This window comes from Papaver somniferum, chromosome 2 (assembly GCF_003573695.1).
Source record: "Papaver somniferum cultivar HN1 chromosome 2, ASM357369v1, whole genome shotgun sequence".
Lineage (NCBI taxonomy): Eukaryota > Viridiplantae > Streptophyta > Magnoliopsida > Ranunculales > Papaveraceae > Papaver > Papaver somniferum.
In genome coordinates, this window is record NC_039359.1 from 28,884,624 (window position 1) to 28,897,190 (window position 12,567).

A 12,567-nucleotide genomic window follows, 5' to 3' on the forward strand; every position below is an offset into this window, starting at 1 on the left:
ATAACATACTACATATCAAACATACTACATTATATGTAGTATCAATATGTTATGTTCAATACTATTATGTTATGTATTGAACATAACATATTGATACTACATATCAATATGTAGTATCAATATATAACATATTACTACTAGTATACGACATATTACTACTAGTATACTAGTTACTACATATTACTACTAGTATACTAGTTACTACATATTACTAGTTACTACATATTACTACTAGTATACTAGTATACTACATACTACATATGTTATTACTACATACTACATATTACTATACTAGTTACTACTAGTATACTAGTTACTACATATTACTACTAGTATACTAGTTACTACTAGTATAATAGTTACTACTAGTATACTACATACTACATATGTTATTATTACATACTATATACTATGTTATTACTACTAGTATTAATATACTAGTTGCTACTAGTTACTACATATTACTACTAGTATACTACATACTACATATGTTATTACTACATACTACATATTACCACTAGTATACTAGTTGCTACGTATGTTATTACTACATACTATATATGTAGTAACATATGTATTAATATATAGCATGTAGTAATAACATATGTAGCAACTAGTATACTAGTGGTAATATGTAGTATGTAGTAATAACATATGTAGTACATAATATTATATGTTAGGGTTAGTAGAGTAATTTTATTTTTTTCAAAAAAAATTTGGACTAGCGGGGATTTATGTTTTTCAGGTGGACTATCCATTAATCCGGGTCGAGTTTACAGGACTAAACAAGAAAGTTCTCATATGCGATTTGGATTTTGGGGTACAGTTTTTGAACCCGACCCGGGTATCTTAACCAACAGACGGATGTATATGAATTTGCTTTTGTTATGAATTTACAAACTTCTTCTTCGTTCGAAATTTCATCCTACAACCAATTGGGCAAACGTACCCAGGTATGTTTGAATCAAGTTTGAATCTATTTCGTTTATACAGATTATCATGTTAAGTTCTTTGCTGATGTTATGAATTTAATAATTATATTCATGATTCATGAACTCTAGACTTTTTTAATTCATTCTAGGTTGGAGTTTATCTGACCTATTTTGAAGCACTTACATTTTGTACAATGCTCAACCACTGTTTGATAAAATGCCTGAAAAAAGTGCCTTGAAATTGATTGTAATGTAAGGATTCTAAAGAGATTCTGATTAGTGGGTTTTGTTTATATGGGGTGTTAGAGTAATGGGTTCTCATTAGATATTAATTGTTGTATTTCTACTTTTTGTTACAGCTAATAGTTTGAGATTATAAGCTGAAGTGTGCTTGTAATATGATTTTTGGCTGTGGATCCGTTGGCTGTTTACCATTCCAAGAGTGTCATCGTTTAAATCGAAACAAGAGAATGATATTGGTTACCTTGATGGTGTAGTGCCCGACGAGATTATGATATTAGGTCCATTAGAGAGTTGAATTCATACATTTCATTTACTATTCATGCCGCTGCTGTTTCATCTCATCATGGGATTATGTGTGAGGGGCAATTTTATGCCTGTGATTTGCTTTTGCTGTTTTTCGTGCCCTTTTTGTTTCAATTTTATGTGTCAACTAGGGGAAGAGTTGTTAATTGTGCTGTTGCCTTGGTTTTTGTTGTTATTTGTTTGGAAAATAGAGTTGCACTCCATTCATTTGGAAAGTATATTCAGGTGCACCACCTTTGAGTTATCTACCTGTGACTATTTCGATGCTGGGAGGGGCATCTGCTTTGGGTTCTTAATGCTTATGCAATTGGGTATGGTTGGTGATGCATTTTAACTCCGTTGCTTTTACTACTTTTGTCTGTCTTAGTTACTGTAGATGGAGTGCTTGTTGTTTGGTTCCCCATTTGGGTATTATTCGACTTCTAAGTAGATTTGATTTTGTAGTTCAGATACGCGTCATTATGCATAAATTTCATTTGCTCTTTGAAAAACTTGGATTATATTGCTCTTGCACACTTTTTAGGAATGCTGTTATGTGAATTGCACCACGACGAAGTGATCTGAAGAAAGAATTCTCGTCACACTGCTCCATTAATGTTTGCTATTGTGGCCATAACCCAATTGAATCCTGATATTGTTTAGCAAATTCCTTATCATTTATATTTTGTTATGTTTTACTTGTTTATGCAACCTAGATCATGGATGCTTTGTAGCTTAGACAGGTCCGGAAGTTTTTATTATGTGGTTTTATACGGACCCAGAAATATGTCTAAAGAACCTAAGATACTGTTTTGGTAATAATAAGATAGTATTTGTATTTCTACTTTATGTTACAGCTAATATTTTGAGATTAGACGTTGAAGTGTGCTTGTAATGAGAAGCTGAAGAAAGACTATTGCATTTGATTCAAGGGCGACGATGGATTGAAGGTAAGCCGTGATTCATTTCCTGGTATGTGAGGAATGCTCATGTTTTTTGTGTATAATACTGCATAAGAATAAGTGACACCTACGCCCACTCTAACATATACATTTACGTTATACTTGAATTAAGTTGAGAAACTGAGAATTATATGTCGCGATTGAATTCTTGGTCACGATCTTTTGCAAGCAATCATTTTGGTTTTTCTTGCCCGTAAAACTTTCCATAGTAGATAGTCGATGTTCCTTGCTTTTTTGTTATATATGTCCTTCTCTGTATATTAAGTATTCAGGTTGAATCTCTGGAAACTCAAATAATGAACATATCATGTTTTTTTCCTCTTTGGTCGTCCCCCACCCCCCCCCCCCCCCCCCCCCCCCCCCACCCCCCCCCCACGCGCGGATCATTTAGTTGATAAGAAAACCAAATGTTTGGGTTTTCGTATGGTGAGGTCTTCCTTTTAATTGGAGCTACTGCTGCCCTAATCGGTACTCTTGCTCTCTCTCTATTGAATTTAGAGTTTAATTATGAAGTTCTCCAATTATTTTTTTACATTTGCTTATAAATTTGAGTACACAGATTTCAGGGGTTTGTATAAATATTCCATTTGATTTTGTAAAATCTGAAATGGTTTTCATTAATTAGGTCCCAAAGATCTGCCAAGAATAGCTAGAACAGCAGGTAGATTGACAGGTAGAGCGGTTGCCTATGTTCAAATGGGTCGTGGGCAGCTTGATAATATCTTGCAGCAGTCTCAAGCCAGACAGGTAATTCTTCTCGTGGTATTTTTTTCGACCATTTTATAAGATTTTCAAGATAAATGTGTTGGGTAAAATTGCTCAGTTTTGTTACTCGGGGAGTCACGGGATTCTAACGTTTATAAGTTGTGGTTGTTATTTTAAGGTGCATAAAGAGCTTCAAGATACACTGGCACAACTAGAAGCAATTCGTCATGAAGTTCGGAGCTTATCAATGTTAAATCCTGGTCCTTTGACTCGAAGGTTGGATAATATGAATCCTAAATCTCCCATTACTGGTAATCCTCGTTTCCAATATCTACATCTCTTACAAGAATGAGGATTATGCTCAACTATTTTGCTGTACTATCATATCATATCTCATAAGGGTGTTATGTGATGAAAAAACTTATCTTGGGTAGGCAATGATGTAGCACAGAAGCTCACAGAAGAGAATGCGCCGACAAGCACCATTATAGAGGTAGCTCCTAGATAACTTCTATGCATTTTGTATAAATCATCTATTCATAAAACTCTATATATTTGTTCTTTTCTCTCACAGGAATGTAATTCAACAACCCTAAGTGCAGCTAATTTAAACATTGTCGCAAAGGTAAGCTGCGTTTCTTAAGAAGTATATTATCAGTAACATTATTATCATTTTAAACTTATTTGCTTTCTATTCCTAGGGATCAAGTTCAAAAACCTCAACTGCGACTAATTTGCAAAGCCAAGCAGCAGCTTATTCAAGATTAGCTGAATCTAAGATGAAGGGAAGTGGAGATGCAGAGAAGCTTAAAGAGGAAATTGGTCTTTTAGCTGTTCTTCCTGTGTCTGCGGAAGGCACTGGGTTACTACCTAATACAAAAGGTGCTAGCAGCTCTTTTGGTTCTCTGTTACTAGTACATTTCCAGTTTCAGTTTCCATCTCCCAGCCCTTCTATTCAATAAACTAGTTTTTGTTATGCTGCACTGCTGTTTATAATTTTAATGATTGCATGGTGATATAAAACATAATGCCCACGAAGGAAAATGATCCTTCAGAGGATAATTACGGTGTTGATAAACAGTCATTCTTATATCTCAATTTGAGGGACGATTGTGGGAATCAAATCATAACCACAAAATCAAATACTTTAATATTGGAATAAGGCATGACGCTGATGAGTATTTGATTATGTGTCACCGACTCACTGTTGATCTTGTTGTCATTCATAGTTGAAAGGGTTGTGTGGATAGGCAGCAGCAATCTTGGCTTTATCTGTATTTACTTTTGTGATATTTCCTGACCCAGTTGTCTTATCTGTACGAGTAAGTCACCGTGGAACTTAAGAATCAGACTTGAAACAAAGATTTGAAAAACTTGTTTCTGAGAGTGTTGCTTATTGTATGCAAATAGGTTTTTTAGTAATTAGAAATAAGGAATTATTGTTCTCATGCATGGTTATAGTTTATCATTAAGATTTCAACTAATGGATTGAGTGACAGGCGATGCAAATGGATCAGATATTATGCTGGAAGCGATTCTAGAAGCGGAGGTGGCAGAGAATGCCAAAAAATTCTTTGAACAACAAGTAAATCAAATTCCAAGTTAATGAAAGGTTAAATGCTTTCTCTTCTCTTTTATCCTTTTACTGATCCTTCTTTTCATGGAAATTAAGCAAAAGTGTAAGCCTTCACTTCATGATAGAACAAAAATGAAAACAGAACTTTAGATGCGTCCTCTGGAGTTTGTTGTTTTTAGGGTAGGAAAGAGGATCTTTTACAACCTTTGCATTTTAAGGACTTTTGTCTTTCGATGGTAACGTGTGGTCTAGACTCTAAGTTTCCTTCCATGTACATTTCTCTTATTTCCCCCTTAAGATCAATACCTTATAATGGTACGATGCTGATGATGTAGTAATTCCTACATTTGGTTAATAATATACATTGATACGAAAGATTTAAGAGGAAAAACTCAAATTTGATGTGAAGGTGTAAAAATCATTGCATCCCTCCAGTTCCTTTTTGGGGATATGGTGTTTGCTACTATGCTTGTTCAATTGGTACTAATTATGGGACTTGATTTTTTTTACTGGGATATGTATTGTTAATTTGACCATGTATTTTACTGTGTTCAACCTCCTCTCGGCTCCTTGTGCTTATCAAGTTACTATACTTCATTCCAGAAGGGGGAAAAAACTTGAACTCTTACCAAGATATAACTGTGAAGTTGCAAAGTAAAAAGCAGGATCAGTTTGCGCATCTGGTTGATTGAATGTACCAAGTTTCAGTTTGAGTTCTTCTTTATTATCCATAATACTGCACCAGATTATTTTATATCTACGACTTGCATATGAAAGCGTCCATTAGCTGATCTTAAGGTTCAATTTTAACTGGTGACTTCGCTTACATGTCCAAGTCAAATCCATGAGCACTGTAAGCATTTTTCTGCTCTGTGCTTGCTTTGGGTTGACAATTTATTGAAACACACCAAAATAAGGTGTATCACAGCTTCTTCCTTTCATAATGTTATCTAGCCTATTAATCTTACACTGCTATATTTTTGAGAATCAGAATCACAACTGGGCTGTCTCTTATCAGTAAAGTTGTGTGGAGACTGGACAGCTTGATAGTTGAATGCCTGGGCAGGGGTTCAAGACATAGTTACCTATGGAATAAGGGATTGAATTGGCTCTACAGTCTTGTGTAAGGTCTCGAGACTGAGTACTCAAAGACCATGCTTTAAAGATTAGAAGAAAAGAGCAGAGCAAATAATGATTTCTATCTTTGCCACATGATGAAAATCAGAAAATTTTCCACCACCTAATAAAAACTTGGTGTGCAGCCAAGGTTGTAGTCTTCTTTGCCTGCTGGTACTAAAAATTCTATAGCATGATGATTGTAGCTTTGACTCTGCCCATTGAAATGAAAAAGTGAAGGTGGTGGGAGATGGTATAATAATTATCAATTATTGAGGAGGGTAATTTCACATCCCCTCCCAAATCTTTTTCAAATACGTTTCGCACTGAACATGGGATTTTGAGAATCCATGTGACAATAGTGTTATTTGCCTCGTCACAACTTAGGAACATTTACGTCATTCCCGATCCCTATTGTCTACAGTGTCTTTTTGTTAGTGTTGATTGCATGAGTTTACAATCTTCTACTCCCGTAAACCCTGTCTGTGTCCTCGTAAGCTACAATGATCTCCATTGTTATGGGGTGCACTACGGTGTTGCAAGCTACCCCGGGTGGGACATTAACATTTTATTTTATGTTTGATGGGATGGGATGGGCAATCTCTTTTACAATACTATTTCTGATATGTCCAAATTTCAGGGGGTGGAATCTAATTTGCAGAAACTAGTAGCTGAGATTAGGGGCCTATAAAAAGTAATGTCAAAATCAGGGTAGCAATAATTTATTAAAAGAAACATTTTTGATGATCAAACATCCTTTTTTGTCGTCTTTTTTGCAATAAGTGCTTAAAATAAAAAAAAAATGTCCGTGAGTGTGAGTAAACAAAACCCACTGAACTACTGAGCTCCTCCACTTTCTAGAGAAGAAGGAGAATTATTTTCCTTTTTAAGTCTTTCTTCTTCATCTTTCTCTCATTCTCTTTCAAACCCCAAAAATCCTTCCAAACAACGTCTTTTGTAACTCTAAGCACAGACAATCTCGATTTCAGCAGTTTTTATTTACTCCTAAATGAAATATCTTACTATAACCTAATCAGAATCACCTTCTTTCTTCTTCGGGATTTTGGAAAAAGATCATGGCGAATAATCAAGGAGACGGAACAACAAATGAAGATTATTTTGAACAGATCTTAGCAAATCCGTCTTTTTATGTCAACCAAACAAGTTCTGAAACAGCTAGATTAATGGCTATGCAGTTAAGTTCCAGTGGTGGTGGTGGTGAAGGTTCATCAGGTCATCATCTAGTATCAGCTGAAAATGGAGTAGGAGGTTTTCAAGAATTAGGGTTCAGGTTAGAACAACAGCAGCAGCAACAAGGGATTAAATTACCAGATGAAACCCCACTAGGGTTAAGATTGGAACAGCAGATGCCAACAACATCAAATGGTTTTGATAGGTTTGGTCATCAAACTTCTTCTTCTGGTCATCATACTCATCCTCATCAGCATAACAACGTAAGTTTAACTTCAATTAATTTACTTCCATTTTTCTCACCGTGTTTCCAGTATTCTTTCTTTATTTAGTTTACCTGTATACCACTGATGTTGGTGGGGTAAGGAAAAGTTGTTGTTTTGGGGGCTAATTAAGAACGTTTATGATTTTATCCATGACGGTCTATTGTACAAGTGTAAACAAGGTGTAAGATAAAGTGGGTTACAGAGAGAAAAGAACTGTTAAATGCTCAAATAAGCCATATGTTTGGGCTCCCACCATGCCACTCTCGAGACAACTATCATGTAGGTCTATGTGAGCTTAGGGCACTAGCAGAAGAGGTTCGAAACAGTGCTGCTCAACATCAATAGTTGCTCACTAGTTGTAGTTTATCCAGGCAGTGTTCTAAGTTTGGGTTAATTGTTTTGGGGGTTTGGACTGGGGTAAGCAAATGTAGAACCAATATGTTAGTTGTAGTGAATATCCTTGGTTTATTGACATATTATCTTTTTGTCACTTGTGTGAAAAGGCAAAATTTGCAAGTAGTCATCTTTACTTTTGTGTGCAGGAAAGAGAACCCATGCATTTGACTAGTTTGTTCCCTGCATTCGAACATGTACAACCTCATTCGGTTAGGCCTGCCGCTTCTCAGGTTATCTGCGAAACTCCACTGTATTTATATATTTTATTGCTATCTTATTGTTTCTGTGTTAGCTGTTGGTTAAAGGTCTAATTTGTGTATCCTAAGACGGCGTTTTTATGAGCAACAATTCCAATTTTGCATTTTATTTCATGAAGTAATGAATGATCGACATGTTAGCTGTGATGTGTGTTCTCTTTTCCTTTCCCATATATTTCTTCTTCATGTATGTTGATGTTACATATTATCAGCTTGTGGGTGGGTGTTCTTTTTCCTCCCTGATATCCTGGTTCTCACCCACTCAATTTCAAGGTTCTAGGCTATGCGCCGATCGGCGATCGCTAACCAGACATATATCTTAGTTAGCGTGCTCCTTTTTTGTCATGTGGTTCTCTTCATAGTCCATGTGATGGATTATTGTTTGTTCTTCCTTGTATGTCAAAATGTGATGGTAGCATCATTTAAGAACAACAACAAAAAAAGTTCTGGCAACTTGACTATTTCATGAAATCTCTCAAATACTATTCTGTGGGAGTAGTCTGTAGTCCTCACTCCTCAGTAGTTAGTTATAACGACTACATAACCCATTTTCATGATATTGTCTTTACATCTAGTGTGTTCCCAAATTTTATGATCCTGAATAGATGTATCTCAACAGTTGACATACAAATAATCATCTAGTCAGAGATGTTTGTGTAAAGTCCAAATAATCATAAAGCTGTGCCTAAAATATCATATTATATTGTTGATGTTCAATTTTTGTGTTCCCATATTCTTGCAGCCTTTACATGCACATCAAACATCCACCACTGGTGCTGCTGCTCCACACCCACCTGCCTTCCGCCCTAGGGTGAGAGCAAGACGCGGACAGGCTACTGATCCCCATAGTATTGCCGAGCGGGTAAGACTGGATTTTATATGAAAATATGCATATTAAATGAATGAACATGTGTACCACTTATGCATATTAAAGACTGGATTTTGATTAATACAGTTGATTCTCATATGTGGCCAGAGTCATTGTCAGTTTGTAAGATTAAGGTTACTGGAGTATTAACATGAAAAAGACTATATTTTTAGAAGCTTTTTGTTCCTGTTTCATCTGTAGACTATGGTACAAGTCTAGGTGGGCATCCACTTACGTGATTTTAGTTGTGATTGAAATATTCCTCAACTGCCTGTTTAAAGGTGATCATTTATGGTTTTCTCCTTATATCCGTTGCTCTCTTTTTGCTAGATGTGAGACATCAGAAAACCCGAACGCATAAGTTCAGGATATTAATTCCAGTTTGTGCTGGCATATCTTTGTACTCAGAATTCATTCTTTGATGCGCTTTGGCAAAAGTATTGTTGATAATGTAAACAGTCAACTTAATATTCGAGGAAGAAATATTTTCTTTCTCAGGTTTTAATTTCTTATACAACAGAGATTTTTTTTTTCTTTTCCTTTCTAGAGGCTTATTCTCGTTCTCAGACGTTTGGTATAATTAGGAGAGATACCATGTTCAGTTTTATGAACCACGTATATGACCATATACCAAAATCTGTCTTTCTTGCTTTTCATATTGCACAAACTTTTCAGAGGCTTTGTTCCACACATGTATATCACTATAGTTATGGACCCTTTTTTCTTATGCAGCTTCGTAGAGAAAGGATAGCTGAAAGAATGAAGGCTCTGCAAGAACTTGTTCCTAGCTTCAGCAAGGTCATGCCCTCCACTCTCATATTTGTCTTTGAAGATCATTAACGTCTTTTCATCAGATTTTGATTATGTTGTTTGGAATATTAACGTATATGCAAGTTAATTGTAGGCAGAACTCCTCAAAATTTACTAGGTGACTTTATTCCTTACAATTGGCTGTTAGGCTTTATGTGCATGGTGTGATTGACATGCACATATGAATTGAACTCGATGAAACTTTTTCACACAATAGGAAGATGAGCATATCTTTATATAGAAATTTAGGGATTAATCATGGAACACGGTTTAAGGAATAGGATGTCTCATATCTGAGGTAAGGTTGTTGATGACTAATATTGATCAGCAAAAGGTACGTACAATGAAATTAGGTTTTCATTGTAAGAGTTTGAATGGATGGAAGATGGTTGCATAGAACACTGAAAGGTTCTAGAAGGGTCAAGAGGAAGCCTCGAATATTAATGAGTGAATAGATGACAGCATATTGACCAGTTTCTCGATGTGATTCTAGACATAGGAGGGTTTAATGTTTCTTTGATAAAGATACGAGTATACATGTCCCAATTGAAGTTATGAGTCAAGATATGTCCACATAATCTCTCGTGATCCTGCTTGTAAGCTATGTTTCACGATTTTTTCCAAATCGAGACAGAAGTATATGTTCTCTTTCTGAACGAAGTTTCACGCTGAAGCTTTATCCTTCTTTATATAATGATTGATGCCTGCTTTTCCTATTATGGGGTTAGCCCAGTGGTTGCTTCCATAAGGTAGTTTCTTCAATTACAGTTACTAAGTTAAGTCAGTCCTTCTAGAATGGCCATTTACAAGATTGCTAGTCATTTTCTTAGCTTGCTTAATTTACTATTGGGACACAGCTTCATTGTGCTCAGGGTCTTTGGCCAAGACTCTACCTTCCTGACAGAAATCGAAATCTTTATCTAACCAATCATTATGACTGAAATAGTGATGGCACATTTCTGTAACGAAGCATCCTGTGACATGAGGTTTAGTTTTCTGTTTTTTATTAATTTACTATTGGGACACAGCTTCATTGTACTCAGAGTCTTTGGCCAAGACTCTACCTTCCTGACAGAAATCGAAATCTTTATCTAACCAATCATTATGACTGAAATAGTGATGGCACATTTCTGTAATGAAGCATCCTGTGACATGAGGTTTAGTTTTCTGTTTTTTATTTCTGCAGACTGATAAAGCAACCATGCTTGATGAAGTAGTGGATTATGTGAAGTTTCTAAGGCTCCAAGTCAAGGTAAAACAGTTGCTTTTGATCATAACAATTCATTTTTAATTCACGACTGCATGTGGCCACGCTGCCGAGTTCCAGTATGACCAGTGACAAAGAAGACCCAATATTTATTTAATATGGAAAGTAGATTGGTTCCATGTAGATTTGAATATTCTTTCAATTGGGGATAAATATTGAATTAAGCATTCCAACTCAAGAGAAGATTTCTTTTTGCATGCATCTCTACTGTAAGTCGAGGCTATTGTTGACTCCAAATGGCTCATTTAAGCCAACAATAGTACCCTCATCGCTGGTACTATGTTCCATAGAGCACATAATAGACCCTTCAAATGGCTACTGTTTATTGGACACCTCGCATCAGAGCGAAACAAGAAACATAGAGCACATATGTTTCTTGTTTTGCTGAGATGCGAGATGTCCAGTAAACCCTCATCTTCTACGAACAAACTTATACCAATTCTTTAGCATCGCTGGTTAATAGGCCTAGTTTTGCTTTTTCTTTTTATTCTTATACATGAGTAGCGTCTCGAACTGCAGACTTTACATCCACTCGGCACGAATTTGTTTTATATTATTGCTCTTATTCATTTATGAAATTAATAGGTATTGAGCATGAGTCGGCTAGGAGGGGCTGGTGCGGTTGCTCAGCTTGTATCTGATGTCCCACTACCATCAGTTGAGGTACTACCACGGGAAACTGCCAAAAAATTCTTTCTTGGGCATGCTTTCTACTTCTAGTTATTTCAGGATGATTGAGGCTTGCTTATAAGTGTGGATATGTTTTATCATACCCCTGTAGATGATATCATTAAATTTTGTATCCATTTCTGAAATTTAAGGGAGAAGACTTGGATGGAACTAACCAGGCAAGAGAGAAATGGTCAAGCAATGAGACAGAAGAACAAGTAGCGAAGCTCATGGAAAAAGACGTTGGAACTGCCATGCAATTTCTCCAATCAAAGGCACTCTGCATCATGCCCATTTCACTCGCTGCAGCTATTTACCCTATTTACCAACCTGATTCACCTTCCACACTTGTCAAGCCTGAATGATTAATTACTGTTCCTTAAACTCGACATTGAGTGATAGCTGTGCACGTGCCCCACCAATTACTCCCAAATCAACACGCCCTACCAAGTAGGATTAGGTTCACTCTTAAGACTTGCCCAGTAGTGTTTGATGGTACTTACATGAGCTGTATCTAAGTTTCTAACATGTAATCTGAGTCAGATCCCATGTTTAATTCTGACCTACTTTTTTTTTCTATTCTGGGCTTCTCTTTTTTGTCAAATGGGATGTTAGAGAAGAAGGCTAGAGAAAATGATTTCAGATACTTTATGGTCTGCTGTATTTGAGTGAAGTAATGATTGTCAAATGTGTCTCACCAACTATGTAATAATACTTATTTTGGTAATGGCTTCCATGATGGTCTAATTGGTAGTCATGGATTCTTGTAAAAACTGAAGTTCATATATAAATAGATGTTTGTATTTTGGTTGCCCAGAGAAATTGTTTCTAATAATCATCTACCTACTCTGCCTTTTCTCCAACTTGGTTGGAAACAATTGGAAGATGAAAACCTTGATTCAAAAACCTATTGACCTGATCGCCTCCAAGTTGTTCAACTGTAATCCAAAAACGAATTTTGATGCGCCTTTTATTAAAGAGAAAAAGCTTATGGACAGAGGACTAATTATGATGTCTGATACAAAGA

General features: G+C 36.0%; 2 protein-coding genes across 5 annotated transcripts; both read left to right on the top strand.

Annotated features, from left to right (window-relative positions):
• The first annotated feature begins 873 nt into the window (after window positions 1-873).
• On the top strand, window positions 874-5,667 carry LOC113347230 (sec-independent protein translocase protein TatB-like). Of its 4 annotated transcripts, none has more exons than XM_026590842.1 (10): window positions 874-953; window positions 2,315-2,429; window positions 2,811-2,887; window positions 3,045-3,166; window positions 3,303-3,435; window positions 3,559-3,617; window positions 3,699-3,749; window positions 3,826-4,006; window positions 4,624-4,736; window positions 5,304-5,667. In XM_026590842.1, exons 3-9 carry the CDS (start codon window positions 2,827-2,829, stop codon window positions 4,728-4,730), a joined length of 714 nt encoding a protein of 237 aa, XP_026446627.1. In that variant the 5' UTR covers window positions 874-953; window positions 2,315-2,429; window positions 2,811-2,826; the 3' UTR covers window positions 4,731-4,736; window positions 5,304-5,667. The 4 variants fall into 4 exon arrangements, with proteins under 4 accessions (XP_026446627.1, XP_026446624.1, XP_026446628.1 ...); XM_026590839.1 differs by having other exon boundaries at window positions 2,315-2,407; window positions 2,795-2,887; XM_026590843.1 differs by having other exon boundaries at window positions 2,315-2,407; window positions 2,795-2,887; window positions 5,307-5,667.
• A 956-nt stretch (window positions 5,668-6,623) lies between these two features.
• LOC113347229 (transcription factor UNE12-like) lies at window positions 6,624-12,356 on the top strand. The gene is made up of 7 exons (XM_026590838.1): window positions 6,624-7,270; window positions 7,816-7,899; window positions 8,669-8,788; window positions 9,527-9,592; window positions 10,791-10,856; window positions 11,457-11,534; window positions 11,693-12,356. Exons 1-7 carry the CDS (start codon window positions 6,893-6,895, stop codon window positions 11,903-11,905), a joined length of 1,005 nt encoding a protein of 334 aa, XP_026446623.1. The 5' UTR covers window positions 6,624-6,892; the 3' UTR covers window positions 11,906-12,356.
• Window positions 12,357-12,567: the final 211 nt, after the last annotated feature.

Excerpts from the sequence above, each read along its gene's own strand:
- LOC113347230 (XM_026590842.1), top strand. The coding sequence starts at position 2,827 with ATGTTTGGGTTTTCGTATGGTGAGGTCTTCCTTTTAATTGGAGCTACT. Across the intron at positions 3,167-3,302 it reads AGCAGTCTCAAGCCAGACAG|GTGCATAAAGAGCTTCAAGA; the intron begins GTAATTCTTCTC and ends TGTTATTTTAAG. Across the intron at positions 3,436-3,558 it reads TCCTAAATCTCCCATTACTG|GCAATGATGTAGCACAGAAG; the intron begins GTAATCCTCGTT and ends TATCTTGGGTAG.
- LOC113347229 (XM_026590838.1), top strand. The coding sequence starts at position 6,893 with ATGGCGAATAATCAAGGAGACGGAACAACAAATGAAGATTATTTTGAA. Across the intron at positions 7,271-7,815 it reads ATCCTCATCAGCATAACAAC|GAAAGAGAACCCATGCATTT; the intron begins GTAAGTTTAACT and ends TTTTGTGTGCAG. Across the intron at positions 8,789-9,526 it reads CCCATAGTATTGCCGAGCGG|CTTCGTAGAGAAAGGATAGC; the intron begins GTAAGACTGGAT and ends TTTCTTATGCAG.